We start from the raw sequence: 21656 nt of genomic DNA, 5'->3' as shown, positions 1-21656 counted from the left end.
CCTAAACCTTGTGTTCTTGTTCCATCCACCGTAGACAGTGTTATTTAACTCCCCCTTCTCCATGCAAGCTGGAGATAGCAGTGCCCACCTCTCTTTCTTTTCTTCTGCTTTCCCCTCCCAGCTTTTTCCAGCTATAGCTCTTATATTGTTCCATGGATAGCAATTTGTAGTCTGTTCTCTAATCATCATCAAGTCTTCTGTGCTTTGTCTATTGGTTGGTTCTAAGACTTGAGAGTCAAGATAATTTACATTATTACGACTTTAAATATCATTCACTGTAGAGCCATGTGGTGTACTAAGGATTACTTCTTTTTTTCTGTAGACTCAGTATAACAATCCTTGTGCCAATGGGGGAAGAACATTTTAGACATCCAGTTGATACCTTTTCTGTTGAGAAATATATGGTAATCCGTAGCACTCATGGACCCACAGTGTCTTATTTACATCTTGTGTGGCCTTGTATTCTTTAATTATCTTGTGCATTATATCCCTAACTCGAGAGGGAGCTCCTTGAGGGGGAAGTAGTCTTTCCTGTTTTGCTCCCACAGCATTTATAGTCTCTTGGTAAATTAAATTGATTTCCCTAAAAGTTGCAAGCCATGATTTCATTTGTCAAGTAAACATAGCCAATACTTTAAATGCCATTGCTGTTAGATTCTATATATACTTTATTTTATGATGAGTTATAAATATATAAATATTTTTAAAATAAAGCTATTAAAAACTCATAAATTAAAATATTCAGCTCCGACACTTTGAATATTTCTCTTTCATGATCGTCTTTAGCCTTTCCAAGAAGTCTTCCAACGTACTCTGGCTGGCTTCCTTCACAGGACAGGAGTTCTACAAAAGAAGCATTTAATTAGCTTGCATTGGTAAGCATTTGTCTTGCCTGCCTGTCTACTTGATCAAGCCTACTCTGGTACTTGCCACCTGAACACTTACCAAACCAAGGCCTCCAGTCTAGCCTGACTGGGAGTCGTCTCTATCACTAGGCCAGCAGGTGTTGCCTGTTTTGGGTGCATACTACTTACACTTCTAGAAATGGTTACTGTATACCATTACCTATCTGCTTTTGCGGTGGGCAGGGCGGCGGGGAGTGCAGTCTCTGGAGAGGTGTGTCACAGCTAGGTGCTTGCTCAGAGGGTAGAACTTGAAGGTGCTGGCTCAGACCTGCCCGTGCTCTACTGGGCCTTCTGCATGGCTGCCTGGACTGCTGAGAGAGATTCAGTCATGTGGCCCTCCTGTCATTAAACAGCAGCACTGCAGCACAGCAGCCCTAAAGGTGGGAAGGGTTCCAGATGCTACCCCCAGGCCACTGCTTCAGTTTGAATCTCAGCTCTACCATTTATTAATTGTATTGCTGAGAACATACTACTTAATTTATAAAAGCTTCAGTTTATTTTTAAAGTCGGGACAATTGTTTGCCTACTTGCCTGCTTCATAAGATAATGGAGAGAATTAAAAGAGAACATGTGTTGTGCCAAGTTCCTATCCCATGACCTATCCCATTGTCTACAAGGTGATAGGCCCAAAGAAGGGATACATGTCCTTGTTCTCTTCTAAAGCCAATTAATTCCTCCACTCGATATTAGATAACACCCACTCTGGGCCACAAGGACTTCTGCCCTCTAATGATTCCTCCTCCTTCTCCTCTCTTCAGTTCTCCCTACTCCACCAGACCGTTCCCCCAGGTGCATTAGCATGCTGGGTATACACCCCACCTTAAAAGAGCTTCCCTCACTCCATAACCGCCCTGCAGCCATGGTTCAGTTTCTCTGCAGCCTTATAGCTAAACACCTTCAAAGAGTGTTCTGCCCTCACTGTTCCTTCTTTGGCTTCTCTCACCGCCCCATCCTCGGTGAGCCCACTCCAGCTGGACTTTCCTTCCTGCTTCTCCATTTACATCAGCCTCACCCATGACCTCCATCAGTCAAACCCAGGGGCCTTTCTCAGTCCTTACCTGACCTGACCTTTCAGTACATTTGAAACAGTCGACCCTCCCTCCGTGAGTGTCCTCACCGGCCTCCTGGGATACCGCCCACTCTCCAGTGTTCTCCTGCCTCACTGGTCTGAGGAGTCTCAGGCGCCTTTACTGGATCCTCCTCTCCTGACCTCCATGTGTTGATCTCAGGCTCAGTCCTTTCATCTCTCCCTTTCTGTCATTCAGACTTTCAATAGCATCTATCTAAGGACTCTCCTTTTTGTACTGCAAGTTCTGACCTCTCCCCTAAGTTCCAGACTTTTCTAACCATCTTCTCAACATCTTCACTTGGCTGTCCAACAGCCACCTTACATGTACAATGTACAAAATTGAACTCTTGATCTTCTGCTTAACCTCCAGCCCTGCCTTGCCCCCAGTCTTCCATCGCTCTATAAACGGTACCAACCATCGCCAGAGGGGTTTAGGCAGGAACGAAGAGGTCATCTTTTCCTCCCCTGTATCTTACCCCTTACAACTGATCTGTCAGCAAATCTTTCTGGTTTTATTTTTAGTCATATCCCAAATCTATTCACTGTTCCCATCCTGTCCATGCCACCATCATCTCTAGCCTGGTTTACTGCCTCCCAACAGGCCATCTTGCTTCTATGCCTCCCCCTTTCAGCCTATTTACCACACAGTAGCCAGACTGACCCTTTTAAATCACGTAAATCAGATCGTACAGTCTTTGCCCTGCCCAAAGCTCTGCAGGTGTTCCCTGCCATACTCGTGGTGGAATCTCAAGGCCTTGTGTGATCTGCTGTCCTAGAAACTCCCCCTCACTCACTGTGATCCAGCCACACTGGCCTTCCTACTGGTCTTCAAATACAGGAAGTTCATTTCCATCCTAAGGCCTTTGCATAGCTCCTCCTTCTGCCTGGAATGGTCTCTCCCCAGTTAGTCATGTGGCCTGCTCCCTCACTTAATTCAAATATCTGCTCAGATAATGTCACCAGCTCCTAAGTCAGCCCCCTCCCCCATGACCCTTATGTTCTTTATTCCTATGTTTTTCTTTGTAGCACGTATCACTACTGGGCATCATTTTACATGTTTGTTTTTCTAACTCTCCCACTAGAACATCCCACGAGAACAGGGACTTGGCCTGCGTGTCTTTAGTGACACGTCCTCAGCACCTAGAACCGCACCCAGCACTTATGGAACTTCAACAAATACTTAGTGAATGAGTGAATGAATGAATGGGTTGACCAAGGGTGCTGCAGCTCCTAAGGAGGAGTGTTTAGAAGTGAGGCTGCTGTCCACCAGGAGCCATGCTGCCAGCTTGCTAGGAATACAGTGCAGCTTACCAAGCCCGCCAGGCCCCAGAGGTTCCTGTCGAGCCGTTTCAGGAATCGGATCAGCTGCTTGTGCCTGTGGAACTGCTGTGCAGTCGCACCCAGGCAGCGAGTGTCCTTCTCATGGTGGCTGTAGAACTGCCGGAGCACAGTCGCAGCCCTGCAGAAGGTTTCCTTCTCAGTTGTGTTCTGGAAAGACAAATGCCACAGATAGCCATGTGCCAGCTCCATTTGGAGGATGGGAAAGAGATTTTTTCCTCTTGATTTCTTCTTTCCAGAGGGACAAATGGAGGTGAGTTTGCTCAACTACAGACCTGTCTTCAAGTATTCCACTGAAGGAAGGCTGCTTGCCACAGACACAAACCTCTGTCAACAACCTCTCCCAATTGCAAACACAGCAGCCTTCTCCCCAGAACCCCCCAGTTTCTTTTCTCTTGGAGGATTTTGCTGACAGGGTACCTGAATAAAGCCACCCCGCAAGGAAAGGGCACAGTGGGGACTAGAATGCAGGACTATCTATCGCTACAGCCCACGTTCCGCGTCCGTATCTCTATACCCCATGAGCTATTCTGCTATGGACAGTGCCCACATGAGCTCTCAGTCAGGTTCTGCTCTCGTTCCCAAAGGTTTTAAAATCCAGCTTTCCCTGGAAATCCTGCATGCCTGTTGAATAAATGAGGGCACATCCTTTGGCCTGGACTCTGCTGCTTTGGGCAGCACTATCCGTTTGGTCCTCCCCATGGGAGATGAGAGCAGCACATGGTCCAAGTGAGGAGCTAAGACATTACCCCAGGCAGCAAGAGATAAGTGTACAGATTGGGGAAAGGTGTCCTGGGAGATCAGGGGAGGCTCTGGGAGCAGGTGCCATTGAGCTGAGCGTTGGGCAGAGTTTCTGTAAGGGGCCTTTTGGCCCCAAATGGTGCAGAGTGAGAATCTCCCTGAAATGCTGGCAACTGTGAGGGTCTGGCCACATGGCTCTTCCTGGGGCCCTTAACCTTAGAGAAGGGAATGGACACACAGGGAGACAAGTCATTGGGAACCCAGGAGAGGGATTTTGTCTCGGTCTGAACTAGTCTGTCCTCTCATTTTTCACTGAAGAACAAAGATGCAGAACTTGGAGAGGGTTCTTAGCTTGAGCCTAGTTCCTTTATCCAGTTGAGATAAAGCTATCCCCAGCCTCTCCCCCGACATGCTCTGGTCCCTTGCTACTCAAAAGTGTGGTCCATGACCAGAATCATGGACATCACTGGGAGCTTCTTAGAATACAGAATCTCAGACCACCCCTGCCCCACCCAGACCCTCTGAATCAGAACAGTGACAAGATCCTCAGGGATTTCTGTCAGCAGCACTGTCCAAGCAGCTTTCAAGTTCTTACGGTTACATTTTTTTTTTCTGATGATCAAGGTAACGTGTATTTACTATAAAGGTAATTATATATTCAACAAAAGTACATTCACTCATCCCATCAGCCAGAGGTAACTACTGCTGTTAATATTTTGGTAAATATCATCACACTTTAAAAAACACTTTTTAAAATAGGGATCAACTATTGATACTGTTTTGTAACTTTTTTACCCTTTGCACATACTATAAGCATTTCCTAAGCCCTTCGGTGGTATTTGAGAACATGGGTTTGAGAGCTGCATAGAAACGTATTGCATAGTGGTGCTGTCATTTGTCAGGCCCCTTTACAATTGTAATTTGCCTTATTTACAGCAGCTTTCTCTTTCTGTAAATAAGTGGCAGTGAGTAAACTATATAAATCTTTGTGTTCATCTCTTATTTATATAGGCTACATTCTAGGAATGCAGTTCATATTTTAACGTTTTTTTTCAGGAAGATCTAGACCCAGATTGAGGCACCAGAATCCCAGGCTACAGAAGCTTCCCCTTTCCTCTGTGGGGCGTGACGTCCCATGGGCAGAGCGGTTGGAAAGACATTTACTTAATGAACTGACTGAGAGTCACTCCTGGTTCCTGATTCTAGTTGGAAATATAAGAGTGTGTCAGTATTTTTGGGCTCTTGGAGCCAAGAAACAGACCTCTCTGTGCTTTGTGGGCGAGTCGAGGTGGAGGGGACACAGGGGCTGGTGGGGGGCGGCACATGCTACCTGAGTGTCTGGAGGTGGGCAGACATGCATGCTGCTGCAGAGGGAACAGTGAGCTTCAAGAAGGCCAAAAAGCCTTTGCTTCTTTTCCCACAAACCTTGGTGAGATTTTTCTGAAATGCTGGCTTGGAGCCTGGAAATTAAACTTAATTTTGACCCATATATGGCCACATAGTATAGGAAAAAATCCTCTAAAGATATTTTTCAAAGGACTTTCTAAAGGAAACAAGGATAAAATAAGAATTGAAAAGAGTCTGCATTAAATGGAAAAACTTTAAAAGAATACATCCTAAGGGCAGCTTTAGTGCAAGGCCTTTACGTTTTAGTTGCTCTGGTATCGCAGCGAGGGGGCGACACTCCATCCCTGCTGTGACCCTGGACTCCTTCTACCTGCCTGTCTAGCTCCGGCTGCTGAGTGTGTCTGCCAGTGGCTCAGGGAGTGCACTTTGACAGCCTGGCTGACCTCACCGTTCAGAACTGCTTAGGGAGTGACTGAGAAGGAGGTCTGTCCCTCCCGGGAATGTCAGGAAACAGCCACTTAGGAGATTTCTTCTGTGGCAGTGACTCTGTGAGAGTTCTGACTTGGTTCTTGACCAGCCTCACTGAGGACCATACAAATCCAGCCCGACTGGCACTGCATTCATTATCTCCCATCCTGCCCAGGGTAGTCAGCTAGTGCTCTATATGAGAAACTCCTTCAAAAAACAGAGATATTTGAGGTTCATTATGGAACTCTCTGTAGAATTATGAACTTTAGCTCTCTTTGGTAAGTAGGAAATAGCTCCATCTACTTGTCCACCCAAGAAACCCTTCATCGACCAGCCAGCTTGCTTCTTCCCACTTTGCTGTTCCTCAGACAGCCTTGACTTCATAGACACCCCAAAAGGTGTTACCTATGAAGCCCAGGACCTAGATCAGTGCCTTCTTTCCAGCAACTGCCAAGAGTAGAATGCTACCCAACTTAGAGATACTAAAATTCTTGTTCCCCCCGAAGAAATAAAATCAATAGGCTGGATTTTGGAAAGATGTTTTCTTTGGGAACACAAAGAAGTACCTTTTCCTCTGTATACCACCTTTGTAGGTTTTTGAAAATAGCAACATTTCACTGTTCTGAAATATCTTAACATGTAAGTAAGCAGTGCTGAATCTTCGAGGGGAAGAAAAGAGTAGAAGAGTGAGATTGAGAACTCCAGGAGGATGAAGTTCGGGGAAGGCGAATGAGACAGGTAAGAGTAAAGGCAGGCAGTGGGGATTGTTCTAGGAGATGTCTGTGTGTGTGAGAGGGAGGTGAGTGAGGACTGAGTGAAGAGGGGAGTTAAGGACGGGAGGGCAGTGGTGTCCTCGCCTGCGCCTGGAGGTCTTCCAGAAACAGCCCAGATGGATAGCCCCAGGCTCAGCATCCTGGAGGGTTTGATCCTTTCCAACCTGGGCACCTCCTTCTTAGAATCATCGCTTCTCTGCAACGTGTCCTTGCTTTTAATCAGGGTTATATCATCTCACAATAACCCTTTCCACTAACTCAAGAACTGGATTCCAATCAACCTTGCAATCACCTTCAGAATCACTTTCGTATCTTCACACGTGGAAACTGAGGTGCAGAGAGGTGTGAAGATGTGCCGAAGGCCAGCCACACAGCTGTCAGTGGCAGAGTGGGGTCTAAAACCATAGGCAGTCTCACCTCCAGGCCCTCAACCCTCACCCTTCCTCCAGGCCTGACTTCTAGTGAGGTGGCCCTTCCCTTGGCTTTGTTAGAGCCTTCTCAGCAGTGCCACAGGCCTCCAGAGACCCAGTGCTCAACCCGGTGGACTCTTGGCTTCTAGTAGGAGCCATCTCGGTTGGAAGGACTTAGAAATTTTGTGTATACACACACACACACACACACACACACACACACACACACACACACACACAAACTGTTGTCCAGGTGCAGTGGCTAATCCCAGCACTTTGGGAGGCCGAGGTGGATGGATTGCCTGAGCTCAGAAGTTCAAGACAAGCCTGGGCAAAATGAAATGGCAAGACCCCATCTTTACAACAAAAATACAAAAGTTAGCCAGGCGTGGTGGCGCAGACCTGTCATCCCAGTTACTTGGGAGGCTGAGGTGGGAGGTTAGCTTGAGCCTGGGAGGTGGAGGCTGCTGTGAGCTGAAATCGCACCACTGCACTCTAGCCTGGGTGACAGAGCAAGACCCTATCTCAAAAGAAAAAAAAAAAACAAAGTGTGGATTTACCCTTCAGGAATCTCATCCTGTATTGAACTCCTGGGATAACGTTTAATGAATGAGATAGTCCAGATAAAGGCCCGAAGAGCAGTTTCCCTCAGGAAGCAGGATGGGCCCTGTTCTATGGCCTGGGTGCCAGGGCGTGACCCTGCCCAACACACAGGGCTTCACTGCTGGCCAAATCATCCCCCTAGTTCGCATGGAAAGCAGTAGTTAGGAGACCACTGTGAAATTGAGGCTTTGGGGCTTTCATTCTCAGCTGTGTGTTTCCATGAAAACAGGAACTGAAATGCACAAAACTATTGATACGGCTGTAGTCATGTGTTTGTCAGAGAAAATGCACTATCAGCTGTCAAATCTATCTCCTCCCACTACAGATAGAGGGGTGGGGGTGAGGCAGCACAGGAGGCAGAGAGGCGAGGTGCCCAGGCAACCGGAAGCAGGGATGTGCTGGACGCTGCCCAGCAGGATGGTTCCGGACTGAGCTGGACGGGAATTCGGCCCGCCAGAGCAAGCTGAGGAGCCCTGGACCGCCAGCCCTGGAACCCAGAGGGCTGTTAGGTGGCCAGGCTGTGGAAGAGGAGGGGCTCTGGTGATACCTTTTCTGTTGCCATAGGAAGTCTCTTAGACAAAATGAAAGCTCCCTCAACCTGTCATCTCAATATCTGTTTCTGTGAGAGTATTTGGTTTTTCAGAAATGTATGGGCCAGAAAAATTCTCCCATTCAACAGGCATTTATTGAGTGCCTCCTACGTTCCAGGCACTATGCCAAAGCTAAGTAAAACCCAAGAGGGCTTTTCTTTGACCAGGATCTGAGTCAGGACTATAGCATGTAAGCTTTCTATTACACATCTAAATCAAGTGAAACCAGAAAGACCAAAACACACTTAAGAGTAAAAATCAGACTTCTCGTTCTTTGAAAACATCTAACACCTTAGAGTTAATTTGGGCCCGTTTGTTTTCCATTAGACAAGTTTCTTATTCAGACACTTGGGGATGGATCTCCCCATTTGCTAAAACAGACCGTGGGACGGCTTCTTACCTTGGAGGCAGCAAGGATGTCCGTTATGGTCAACTTGGTGCACAGAGTCTTGGTCCAGGCAGAAATGAGAGAGCAAGAGACAGAGTTAACCTCCAACTGGACAGAGCAGTCCTTGATGAGCATCTCTCACTCCCTCCAACTGAGGAAACTTCCTACAAACCCTCAGAAAAAAGAGTGACAGGGGAAGCCTGGCTGTGTGCCCCGGGCTGCCACCAACCACCAGTTCCAACTTCTCTAGCAACTGTTAACGTTTTCATGGCCTAGAAATACTGACAGCATCACCAGAACATCTGGAGAGATGGTGCCAGATAGGTACTCACCTTCTGCTCTGTGAGGCTGTTCAGAGTTTCGATGATCTCCCGTAAGGCGATATGGCAGTTGTGTCCGTGGGCAAAGTTGCCGGCACATGCTAGCAGGAAGAACAGAGGGGGAAGCAGTTGGGAGGTGAGACCCATTAATAGGTGTCAATTTGCAATGACAATGTGAGACAATTAGTTTATCAGGAGAAGCTAACGATGCAATGCTGACAAAGATATCTCTATATATAGATTTAAAATTGCTGAAACCGAGGGAAAATGAGTTTACATTGGAAATTTTCGTTACACCAGATTGTCAGTCACTTGGGGCCAATCAGCACCTCTCTTCCAGGAGAAAAAATGCCTCACAAACAGGTAAAATGTTCCTGTGAAATCAGACCAATAGGAAAATGAAACCTTTTTAAAAAAAATTAACTACAAAGTTTCAGCATAGGAAATTACACCATAATTTGCTCTTTAGATTAATCTTATCAGCTTGGGGCTGCTGCTGGCTTTTTGCTTTGCATAGAAGGGAGAGGCCACAGGTGTCCGAATTTGTTGTAATGCAGTCCTCCTGGGGAAAGATAGAGTAATATCAAGAAAGTTTGACTTGAAAAGTATTTTAACCTGGCTTCTTCCAAGTACAGGTGGTATCTTGGAAACTGTCCTGTCGTGGAAAAGCTGATCTGGGGCTCTTTCTCTGCGTAGAGGGAGAATAACAGGCAGACTCTCCTGCCCCAGCACTGGGGGACAATGTTCTCCCAAGTTTAGGTGTTTGGAGAAGGACAGGCCACATCAGGTGAGGCCTAGTTTGGGTCCCAGCAGGTCCATAAGGTTCTTACCCATAAGGAAGCCCTTGGCAAGGTAAGTCTATTCTGAGGTTTCAGGAATAACTTTTTTTTTTTTTTTTTTTCTGAGACAGGGTCTCACTCCGTCACCCAGGCTGGAATGCAGTGTTGTGATCAGGGCTCACTGCAGCCTCGACCTCCCAGGCTCAAGTGATCCTCCTACTTCAGCCCCCCTGAGTAGCAGGTGCGTGCCACCACACCATGCCTGGCTAATTTTTATTTTTATTTTTTTGGTAGAGATAAGAGTCTCACTATGTTGCCTAGGCTCATCTCAAATTCCTGGGCTCAAGTGATCCTCCTATCTCGGTCTCCCAAAGCTCCGAGATTACAGGTGTGAGCCACCATGCCTGGCCAGGAATGCCCACTTTTTGAATGGAACCTAAACATATCCTCAGCTAATTAGGAAAAAGAGCTACAGTCTTATCAACTTACAAATCAGCTCTCCTTGTCAGTGCCCCACCACCCGCCCTGCTTGTTTTTTATTGAATTCATGTGGACACAATAAGGTGCTCATTGCCTCACCCCAGCCGTGAACGTAAGGATCCCGCCATTCACTCAGGTGCCTGGGCCCTGTGCACAGCCCACCCAGCCTCCCAGTAAGGGCTCATGGGCAGCAGGATTATTGGGCCCTGCCTGTCCCCTGCTTTTCTCCCGGAACCTTCCCTTCCCTTCGTCTCTGACCTTCTTTTCACTATGAATTTCCTTTTTTTTTTTTTTTTTGAGACAGTCTCGCTCTGTCACCCAGGCTGGAGTGCAGTGGCGCAATCTCAGCTCACTCCAAGCTCTGCCTCCTGGGTTCACACCGTTCTCCTGCCTCAGCCTCTCGAGTTGCTGGGACTACAGGCACCCGCCACCACGTCTGGCTAATTTTTTGTATTTTTAGTAGAGATGGGGTTTCACCGTGTTAGCCAGGGTGGTCTTGATCTCCTGACCTCGTGATCCGCCCGCCTCGGTCTCCCAAAGTGTTGGGATTACAGGCATGAGCCACCGTGCCTGGGCCTCCCTATGAATTTCTTCTGGAAGATCATCTAAAAATGTGTGTTGCTAAAGTGTTGCCTCTCTTCCACCCCCCCCGACCCCCTCCCCCACTCCCCCGGCCGCCACACTCTGTCACCCAGGCTGGAGTGCAGTGGTGATCATAGCTTACTGCAGCCTTGAACTCCTGGGCTCAAGGCATCCTCCAGCCTCAGCTTCCCGAGTAGCTGGGATTACAGGCATATGCCACCACGCCTGCCTAATATCTGTATTTATTTATTTATTTATTTTTTAAGTAGAGACCGGGTTTCACCATGTTGGGCAGGCTGGTGTCAAAGTCCTGGCCTCAAAATGATCCACCCACCTCAGCCTCCCAAAGTGCTGGGATTATAGGCATGAACCACCATGCCTGGCCAAGGTTTTGCCTCTGTTTTGGATCTTTTCTTCCCTCATTATTATTATTAAATTGACAAATAAATATTGCCTATATATTTAAGCTGTATGATATAATGTTTTAAAATGTGCATATGTTATGAAATTGCTACATCAAGCTAATTATACAGTACTTCACATATTTATTGTTGGTAAGAACATTTAAAACCTACTGTCTTTGTGATTTATGTGTTTACTTATTTTGAGGTGGAGTTTCACTCTGTTGCCCAGACTGGAGTGTGATGGCGCGATCTCGGCTCACTGCAACCTCCGCCTCCTGGGTTCAAGCGATTCTCCTGCCTCAGCCTCCTGAGTAGCTGGGATTACAGGTGCCTGCCACCACGCCCAGCTAATTTTTGTATTTTTAATAGAGACAGGGTTTCACCATGTTGGCCAGGCTTGTCTCGAACTCCTGACCTCAGGTGATCTACCCGCCTTGGCCTCCCGAAGTGCTGGGATTACAGGGGTGAGCCACTGCACCTGGCCTCTCTTCATGATTTTTAAGTATACAAAACATTGTTATCAACTGTTGTCACCATGTTGTACAGTGGCTCTCTTGAACTTATTCCTCCCAACTGAAATTTTATATCCTTTGACCAACATCTTCCTGATCACCACCCTCCCAGCCCCTGGTGACCATCATCCTACTCTCTGCCTCCCTGAGTGTGACTTTTTTTGATTTCACATATGTGTGAGATCATGTGGTATTTGTCTATCTGTGTCTGACTTTTTTCACTTAGCATAATGTCCTACAGGTTCATCCATGTTGTGGTGAATGACAGGGTTTCCTTCTTTTTTAAGGCTGTGTAGTATTCCACTGTGTATATATAGTTTTGGATCTTATTGCAGTGCCTCAAGTTCTGTGAAGGAGAGAATCTGGATAATTTTATCAGGAAGGTCCTTAGACCATATTTAGGATCCTTCCATTGGGACTGGGCAGCAGAGTTACCAAACTAAATGCAGTGGCTTCAGATGCCAAAGCACCTGCGATGAGCCACACCTCACAGGTGAGGGGTATGGTCCCCCACAAAACTGCCCTCACTTCGGTTGCCAGCTGCACATTCAGGGGTCCCCAGCCCACCCTCACTGCTGACTGACTGGCTGCAAATCTGGGAGTTTCCACTATCCCTCAGGTTCCAGAATTCACTAGGATAACTGACAGAACTCAGGAGAGTGCTATACATAAGGCCACAGTTTTATCATAACAAAAGCATTCAAATCAGAACCAGCCAAAAGAGGAGACACAGGGGCGAGATGGAGGAGGGGCCCAAACACAAAACTCTCATTGTCTTCCCCCTGTGGCATCAGAGGCATCACCTGCTCAGCACTTTGACGTGTGACAAAATGCTGAGTATTTCCAAGCATGTAGGCTCACTTGAGCTTTGGGGTCCAGAGTTTTTGAGTCTCATCATGTAGGTGTGGTTGATGGAATCACTGGCCACTGGGTTGAACTCATCTTCCAGATTTCCTTCCAGGAGGCCAGGCTGATATCACAAAACCTCAGTGGCGTGGCCAGCCCCTCGATGGTCATATTGTCAGCAAAAACTACCTAGGGCCCACCATGAGTCACTTCACTGGCATAAACTCTCAGGGTCCACCATGAATAATAAGATACTCCTATCACTTGGGAAATCCCTAGGAATTTGGGGCTACCTCCTGGGAACTGGTGACAAGGACTAGCCACATTCTTTACTCCAAGGGTTTGTAGCTGGTGGGACCTCCCAAGAGCTAGGACAAAGGCCAGACTTCTTGGGTAAAGTTGGTTCTTCGCTGCACACACTGGGGGAGAGTTATGAGAAGGGCAGGTGGTTGCTTCCAAGGCAGGTGGGGACTTTGAATCCGATGAACTATTATGTGGAATGAAGTAGAGCAGCGGTTCCAGTTAACACAGGAGGGAGCTCGTCAAGCTGCAGACTTGCTGGAGGGCTTCTGCCAAACAGGTTCTCAAGGAGAGTCGGGGGTGCAGAAGGGGAGCTGGTGGGGAGGGCAGGATTCTGGAGTGTCTGGCGGGCAGTGGAACAGCCATTTATGTGTCCAGCTGGTGTTTTTCTAAGCACCCACTAATGGGCAGAACCTGGGCTTGAGGCTCTGAGGGCAGAGCTGGTGAGTGAAAAGGGAATATTAGGTGGGCAGCTTTAGCTCAGAAGCAGAATCCAGCTTGTTTTGTTTGTGTCAATGGTGGAGTGGGGCCAAAGGTGAAAGGATAAACTGTCCAGAACATTCGAGAGTGACCAGGAGTCTCCCCAGAGGGCAGAAGTGGGGGATGGGCCATCCTCACCTGCAGGGACAGCACCATGGCAGGTGCGGCACGTGGGTAGAGATGGGGAAGGTGGGTGCCTGCATTGTCAGGGCAATGACAGAGGAGGGCAGTGATCTCCACCACAACCACTGCGAAGGAGTCTCCGAGCCTGCAGGGCCATGGGCAGTGTCTTGGTAGGGTGTGGTGGGACGGGCACCAAAGTTCAGGAGGGAGGTTGAAGACTGTGCTGTCTCTGGGTGTGTGGGTCACAGGCCCCGTCCCCTTCTCTGTGTGAGAGCTGAGAACCGGCGCTGGCTCCTCTGTGGATGCAGAGTTTTCCCTTCAGGCCCTGGAACGTAGCAGTTATGAGCACTGGCTTAGGAGTCCAGCAAACGAGCCCTTGTCAACTCTGTGACCATGGATAGATCATTAACTCTCTCTGGGTCTCGGTTTTCTCACCTGTGAAATGGGAATAATGTGACTCTTCCTTGTGAGGAGCAAGTGAGCGGTTCCATGGAAAGTACTTGGCATGGGTCATCCAGAAAGGGCGTCTGTTAACAGAGGCTGCTGTAGCACACGGTGGCTAAGAGAGTGGACGCTGGGCCCAGGTGGTCTGTCAGGCCTGGCTGCTGTGCCTCCTGGCTGTGTGACGTTGGGCGCGCTACTCAGCCTCATCTGTGAAATGGAGGTCATAGCTGTCCCTGTCTCATGAAGTTGCTCTGAGGAATGAATACACTGAAGTTTTCAAGTATTTAGAATAGTGCCTGGCACACAGTGAGTGCTGTGATGATGATGACAGCTCATATCTTGAGTTGCTGGAATGACTGATGATGCTTCATCTATTAGGCAAGCCCAAGTCTGGACAGGGCAGTGGAGATCTGGCCAGACGGGCCCTCCGCACAGGTTCCTCCTGGATGTGCTCCTTCTCCGTCTTTGAGTTGCCGTCCTTGTTTCTGGTGGGTTGCCATCCTCACACTGCAGCCCGCCTGCTTTAGTATCTGGATTCATTACAGGGAACAGACACGGCTGTGGGTGCTTTAGTCAGGAAAGGATTTCATGCAGGAAAGTAGGTGCTTATAAGAATGTCAGGAGGGCTGGAGGGGCAGGCTCCAGGCTGGGCCCGGAACCCTAAAGACCTGACCCACTCGGTGAGCCACCCCTGAGGCTGTAGTGCCGGGATCCCAAAGTTGCTGCCTCTGCCGACCCCCTACACCGTGAGTCTGCTCCAGGACACCCCCACCTGACCCCCACACCGTGAGTCTGCTCCAGGACACCCCCACCTGACCCCCACACCGTGAGTCTGCTCCAGGACACCCCCACCTGACCCCCACACCGTGAGTCTGCTCCAGGACACCCCCAGTCTGAATGACCAAGTACATGGTGTCTGCTGCCCTCCCCTTCACAGCTTGTCAGCCTTCATCTAATTGGAGACGCCAGATGCTCGCCTCAAAGGAGTCAGAAACGCGGCACTCAACTCCGAGAAAGGAATGCAGGTCGCGCAATGCAGCCCAGTCTCCATGGGCCTCGTCCATTGATGCTTGCTGTCCCAGCCATTCCTGTGGTCCTTGAGTCAGGTGAATCTCACCTCTCTCCTCTTCTGTCAGTCCTGCAGGTCAGCACCCAGGAGAGTGCTTTCCAACCCCCACAGGCTTTGTCATGGGAAAACATGAGACTTCTCTGAGGGAGGGGCACTTAAGCAGAGTTAGGGATGAGCCGGCTTTAGCCAGGAGCAGGGGCTGCAGGGTGGGGTGAGTGCAGGCAGGGGACAGCCAGTGGAAGGCCCCGGGGGCACTGAAGAGAGGGCTCCCAGGAGGGGAGCATGGGCTGAGGGGACCCAGCCAGAGCACTGCAGGCACCCGTGACAGAGGCAGCTGGCCTGAATCAGGTGGGACGGTGGCAGGGAGAGCTGTGGGCTCTTGAGTCGTTTGTCCCAGCACAGTGTCCAGGTTAAGACCTGGTGTCCTGGTGCCCATGGGACCTGGCTGGTTCTGAATCCCAGCTCTGGGTTACCTTGGAAAAGTTCCCCTGTCCAGGCTTCTCTGTAAAACTGGGCTGATTACAGGGGCAAGGGAATACTATAGAAGGTGACAAATATGAAGTGTTTGGTGTGGTGACTGACATGTCGCAAGCCCTCAGAAAATGCCATCTATCACCATCACCACGACCATCATCATTAATAGCACTTGGAAGTGACTGAATGTGGGGATGAGGGAGAGCAGGAGGTCGCAGGTGGCCCCAGGTCTCTGGCTTGGGGAGGAGGCAGGGGAGGAGGGCAGGCGGCAGGTGGGAGCCACCAGCTAAGGGGCTGCTGCGGGCCATGCTCTGAGCACCGGGGAGGGTCCAGCCTGCAGGCAGTAGACATGGAGGTTGACTAAGCTGCGGGAAAGAACACAGTGTTGCTGGAAAAAGGGGTCCTGGTTCAGACCCCAAGAGAGGGTTCTTGGATCTCACACAGGAAGGAATTCAAGGCGAGGCGTGGAGTGCAGTAAAGAAGGGATGGTTTATTGAAAGCAACTCAGAGTAGGTTATTCTCAGAAAGCACGAGCAGGAATGCTTCATCTGCTAAAGGTTTTTCTTATATAGGGGTCTTGTCTATACAAAAGCCAAGCTAAGTTATGTCTGTGTGTGGGTGGGCTGACAGTGTCACAAAATGTAGTACTTTGTTGATTTAAAGAACGTTTTATCCTTGGCCTTTTAGTGAGTAAGTACATCAAAGCATTACTGTAACTATCTTGAAAGCATATACTGTTATGAGACATCAGGACACCCGGACATTCTGCTGTTGTGGGAGTTTGTCCTTGCGGGCATGACTAAACTGCTTCCTTGGCATAAACATCTCATGACCATGGGTGGTGACTGGCAAGGAATATACCTAGCTAGTTTTAAGATGGAGTCGATTTTAAAATGGTGTCACCCTGGCTCTCCTCTGTTCCTGTTGACCTAACAATATGGCCAGGGGGTGAGAGGAGACAGGGGACAAGAAATGAGCCAGGGGACTCCCATGACGCTGGAAGGTGATGATGCAGGGCGCAGAGTCCTGGCGTGAGAGAGGCCCAGAGAGGAGGAGCAGTGGTCAGTGGCAGCGATGTTCCTCGTAGGTGAGGCTAGATAAGGAAAGACACACGTTGCTGCACAGAGTGATGAGTTGATAATCAGTGACCTCATGAAATGTCTGAGTGCAGTGGGGGCACAGGAAGGGGCCAGATGAGGTGGAACTCGGTATGGGCATCTGGGAGGGCAGCTGTGTTGGGCTGCAGGCTGCATCGGTGGTTGACAGCTGTGTTCTGAATGGGACACAATCAGCACAGGCTGCCCTAGCTCAGTGAGTGGCAGCTCCGTCCTTGCAGTTGTTCACACACAACACAGGAACACCTCACACACTCACCTCCAGGCCATCCCAAAGCCTCTCCCTTCACTGATGTGACATCTCGGATTGGTGTTGGTGGGGAAGGGACAGGGGTAGAGATGGAACAAAATTGACAAAATTGGCCATGAGTTGCTCATTGTTGACGCTGGGCAATGGATGCTTGGGAGTGACTTTTGTGTATATTTGAAATTTTCTGTAATAGAAGATTTTCAAAATGTAATTGCATAGCAGATATAAATAATATTAACATATATGCACATTTATATATTATATATCTATACTTTATGCATTATATAATATACTATTTAAGTAAATAATATATACAGTAGTAGTATAATGTATACATGTATCTTACACACACGCCCCTCTCCAGTCCTCCACTACCACACGCACCATCGCTCCCCACCAGCATCTCTGCGGGAGCCTTGGTGCTCATCTCTCTGTTTCGCACTCGCCCCCACATTGCGTTCTCCACACAGCAGCCACGGTGACTTTGTTAAAATGTGAGTCAGACTGGCAGGGCGCGGTGGCTCATGCCTGTAATCCCAGCACTTTGGGAGGCCGAGGCGGGCGGATCACGAGGTCAGGAGATCGAGACCATCCTGGCTAACACGGTGAAACCCCATCTCTACTAAAAATACAAAAAATTAGCCGGGTGTGGCGGCAGGCGCCTGTAGTCCCAGCTACTCGGGAGGCTGAGGCAGGAGAATGGCGTGAACCCAGGAGGTGGAGCTTGCAGTGAGCCAAGATTGTATCACTGCACTCCAGCCTGGGTGACAGAGCGAGACTCCGTCTCAAAACAAAACAAAAAAAAACAAATGCATGTCAGACCACATCACTCCATCCCACTTAAAGTGAAGCCTAGTCCTGGCCTCTGAGGTCCTGCTGGGCTCCTGCTGCCCTCGCCACAGGTTCTACTCCAGCCCGAGGGTCACCCGTGAGTGCTGGGAAGGGCATCCCCAGCTTGCTCTTGCTCAAGACCTTAGCACCTGCAGTTCCCTTTCCCTTTATGACTTTGCTCCCATCTGTGCACGGCTGTCCCCTCCCCTTGTTTCATCCCGATCTCTGTTCTCATTTTATCGCATGGGGAGGATTTCTCCAACCTTCCCGTGTAACACGGCGCCCTCCCTGCCGTGCAGCCCCGGTCTGTTCTGTCTCCCTCAGGAGTGGTTACCACCGCCCAACACACTGAGTGCTCTCTTGTTGGCTTAGTCTGTCTCCCTGCTAGAAGCAACCTTGTTTTATTTAGTGGACCCACAGCACCTAGAACAGGGTCTGACACCCAGGCCAGGCCTCAATCCATACTTGTCGAATGAATGAGTGGAGCTCCATTTCCGCGGAGGCACTGAGATGTGGCTGAAGTAACAACACTAGAAGTCAGGGATACAGCTGGGGCTGGTTTCACCCTGAGCTGTATGTTCTGCCTGTGTCCCTGAGAGGGGAAGGGATGGGACCCAGAGCACAGTCACATGGAGGGCCTCATCCAAGGGCACAGGGACCGAGGGGAGGAGGGAGCTGAGGCAGGCAGGCAGTGGTGTAGACTGCTTTGCAGAGCTGTGGGGAAGTAGCTCTGCAGGCCACTGGCTTCTCTTGCCTTTCAGAAGCAGGTGGAAGGTCCTTTTCCCAAGAGAGGCAGAGCTGCTGAGGAGGCTGCAGGAATGCGCCATCTGTCCCTGTAGTGTTAATGTCACTTCAGCCTCAGAGCTAGATGGGCGGCCCACCCTTTCCCTTCCCACTCCCACTGGCTCCTGTGCCCTGGCAGGCCAGGGCCTGGCGAAGACCCCCAAGAAGGCAGCACCTTCCTCTGTCTTTGACAATGCAAGATCTGATGGGTCCAAGAGTGCCAGCCCGTGGGAGTTGCAGTGCCAGGCCTGCCTGGCTGAGCGGCTGCCTTGCAGGCCCCTGCAGACCCCCCCTCCTCTCCTGAGGGGGCCGGCTCCTGAGGGAGGACTTAGGCTGGTCTGAGGGGTGCTGGTGCTGGTCCAGCAGGGGGATGCTGCAGCCAGGTCTCCTCACCAGCCTGTCTCAGTACATTCCCTCCATGATGCAGACATCACGTTCATGTTCTTTTTGCTTTTTTAAAATGAAATTTATCTTTGTCTCCCATTGGAAAATGAATGCATGCTCATTATAGAAAATGTGGGAACAGATCAGAAGAAAGAAGAGTAAATAAAAATTGCTTTTTCTAATGTGGCATCACCACAGCTCCTCTGGCACAGGGTCCTGGGCTGGGCAGGGAGTCATGGACCATGTGGCCAACTGGCCATCGGGCTGTGGGTCTACAGGGGATGCCATGGGTGGCTCAGGCCTTCCTCCCTTGAGGGTTTGGGGAAGTGGTGCCGGCCCCCGCACGCTTGTCCGTAGTGATGCAGAGAGCGGAGCTGACAAGAGTTGCTATATTTAATTTTGGTGCCTGCGTCACCTCTGACCACACAGCAGCGTCTACCGGGGCAGGCAGCACATGGCTGGGGGTGTTTCTGAACGACACTGTGAGAGAATCACTTTCCACAAGAAAAGGTATAGTGGAGGGGAAGGGAGAGACAGCAACAGAAAGTGAGGTCGTAAGTAGAAAATTACTTCTGGGATTTCAAATGGCTTTGTCATGGGGCCCGCCCTTGCTGCTGAGAAATCAGTTGATCTGGGAAAGTTTGTTGCAAACCCTTGCCCTCTTGCTTTTGGGTGGAGCTGAGAAATGAATGAAGATAATGGGGCTTTATGAGTGTGGGGGAGGGCAGCTGAGGAGACAGCACCAGTCCTGACCCCAGCTTGGACCCCTAGAAAGGCCAGATAGGAGCTGACCAGCGTGTCCCTGGCCAGGCAGTCCTGTCTGGAACATAGTCAGCCTGGCCCCAGCCGGGCCTCCTTAGAAGGGAGGCAGGCGAAGCGGGGAACAGGTTTGCAATGTGTTACCATGGACCAGCTAGATGAAGGTCATAAGCAGAAGACGTTTCTCTTTGACCATAATGAAAAAGTGATAAGCCGCTGGGCCAGATGAAGTCCAGACTTCAAGCTGCTGCCTCTGTCACAAGGAAATAAGAGATGGGCCTGGTCCCCCTGGGGCCTGCTCCTTCTCGTCCTGCGCGGGACAGGGGGCCAGCCTCGGAGAAACCCGCCAAGTGACTGGGAGTGTTTTCTGACACCTCATCTGAGCAGCAAACTGAGGTGTTTGGTTCACCGGAAACTCGCGTGTATCTCACTTCTCACTTAAGCCCAGCCCCTCTTCCAGTGAAACCTCCTGGGCTGGGGTTCCCGAGGTGCCAAGGGGCTCCCCGACCTGGGCCCCATGGTCAGCTTCTTCCTCCCACTCACCAAGCACTCTTCTCCCTTTTCAACCCCCCTCTCTCTGAGCCCTGCTGAGGGCTTGCCTTGTTTATGAAAGAACTTAGGCCACGTGGTTAGAGAAAACTCCCAGCAAACACCGCCAGGGGTCAGTCCCCAGGGAGGGAGGTTCCCAGCCACAGTTGCAGCCACTGACACTTACCTACCTTGTTCTGTCTTCCTTTCTCATTCCTGACAGGGCCCTCTCCCTGTCGCCACCAGCTGCAGCTCGGTTCTGTGGCTCCGTAAGGCATCCCTCATCGCTGGAGAGCCCCATGCCCTCTCCAGCACAGGGTGCACTGCCAGTGACCACAGGCCCCCTTCCTGGGGGGCAGCCTGGAAGGTGTGAGAGACAGGAGCTCCACAGTGGCTGAGGAAGTGGCAAGCTGCAGACCCCTAGTGGTGGGGCCCGGGACGGCCGTTGGCCGTCCGCACTGTGCACCTGCCTCACAGGCCGTCCTGAATGTGTGGCTCAGAGCAGGGCCTTGGAGGATCCTGAGGAACTCTGCCCCACATCAGTCTCAATTCCAGTCTTTGTTCTTGAAGGAGTCACGTGGAATTTCACTGGAAGGGTTTCCATCTTCTTTCTGGATAGGCAGGGCAATACTTTGGCTGGCAGAGAGGACATGGGTCAAAGATGGGAGATGGATTGCTAGGTCCTGTTTACAAAGTCATTGCCCTCCATAAATATCCTTCCAGCCTTAAACCCTAGACTCAGAATGCCGAGACCCTGAATCCCACCCACCTCCTCTGGCTTCTGAGACTCTCCCACCCTCCGCGGAAGCAGCCGCTGCTCACCTCCAGAGGGGAGGCCCTCCCAAGGGAGGACATACAGCTCCCCGCAGCAGATCCTGGTTGTGTCTACAGAGTTCTTTCTGGGGCTCAACCTGGAGTGCATGTGGTGTCTTGGTTGTCACTAGCCCAGATGTCTGCTGTGGTGGTCCCCTGCAGGTATTCCCTCAGCAAATGTGACAGGACTTAATAGGCTTGGCACCAGAGAGCTGGTCCTGTCCCCTGCCCGGGACAGCCTGCTGGAGACCCAGCTCTTGCACCACCACCCTCTTCACCCCCACAGTCTTCTCTCCTCTGGGCCAAGTGTCCCCTGCCCCTGCACTGTCGGGTTTGCCTTCTTCCCTTGCCTCTCCGTGGGGAAAGTGAGTGGTTCTGGAGTAGCTGACTGCCATCATCAGCCCCCTGGTCAACTCCCTGCCATGTCCTCTGCTGTTGCGTGAATGACACAGCCGTGAGCAGCAGAGGGCGGCTGCCTTCAGGGACTTCTGAGCATCACTGTGGTGTCCCCGTGGGGCTCTGGGCTCCCCAGGGAGGGCACCTGCCTGCCACTACAAGTTTGAGACTGGTCCTTGATGACTATCACCCACTGCAAAGGCATTCCATCCTGGAGTCACCCTCTGCCCTGGGCACCTCCCAGAGAGTCACAATGAAAAACGTTGCTGACGGGCATGGCCTGGAGCTGTGGCTTGGTAAGGCCTGCTGGTCTCTGCACTCCAGCTGCTGGCCAGGGCCAAGGGAGAAGCAA

At 50.3% G+C, this 21656-nt stretch overlaps 1 protein-coding gene and 1 long non-coding RNA gene across 2 annotated transcripts; both read right to left on the bottom strand.

The window, feature by feature from the left end:
* Positions 1-649: 649 nt before the first annotated feature.
* IL4 (interleukin 4) lies at positions 650-9161 on the bottom strand. Its single transcript, XM_045394210.3, has 4 exons — positions 8965-9161; positions 8645-8692; positions 3286-3462; positions 650-843 (listed from the first exon to the last, which is right to left on the bottom strand). Exons 1-4 carry the CDS (start codon positions 9097-9099, stop codon positions 742-744), a joined length of 462 nt encoding a protein of 153 aa, XP_045250145.2. The 5' UTR covers positions 9100-9161; the 3' UTR covers positions 650-741.
* Positions 9162-15917: 6756 nt separating this feature from the next.
* LOC135971147 (uncharacterized) lies at positions 15918-16994 on the bottom strand. The gene is made up of 2 exons (XR_010587225.2): positions 16820-16994; positions 15918-16538 (listed from the first exon to the last, which is right to left on the bottom strand). It is a non-coding gene; the product is annotated as an uncharacterized lncRNA (long non-coding RNA).
* Positions 16995-21656: the final 4662 nt, after the last annotated feature.

The sequence above is a fragment of the Macaca fascicularis genome, chromosome 6, assembly GCF_037993035.2.
Source record: "Macaca fascicularis isolate 582-1 chromosome 6, T2T-MFA8v1.1".
In the NCBI taxonomy this organism is placed as follows: Eukaryota; Metazoa; Chordata; class Mammalia; order Primates; family Cercopithecidae; genus Macaca; species Macaca fascicularis.
Note: the sequence above shows the minus strand (reverse complement) of the source record. Positions and strands in the feature narration are given on the sequence as shown.

Bases quoted from the DNA above. Each gene is read 5' to 3' on its own strand.
- IL4 (XM_045394210.3), bottom strand. From the start codon at position 9,099: ATGGGTCTCACCTCCCAACTGCTTCCCCCTCTGTTCTTCCTGCTAGCA. The intron at 3,463-8,644 runs GTAAGAAGCCGT...TTGTCTTTCCAG, and splicing joins ACATCCTTGCTGCCTCCAAG to AACACAACTGAGAAGGAAAC. The intron at 844-3,285 runs GTAAGCTGCACT...CTTCTTTTGTAG, and splicing joins TCTGGGGCCTGGCGGGCTTG to AACTCCTGTCCTGTGAAGGA.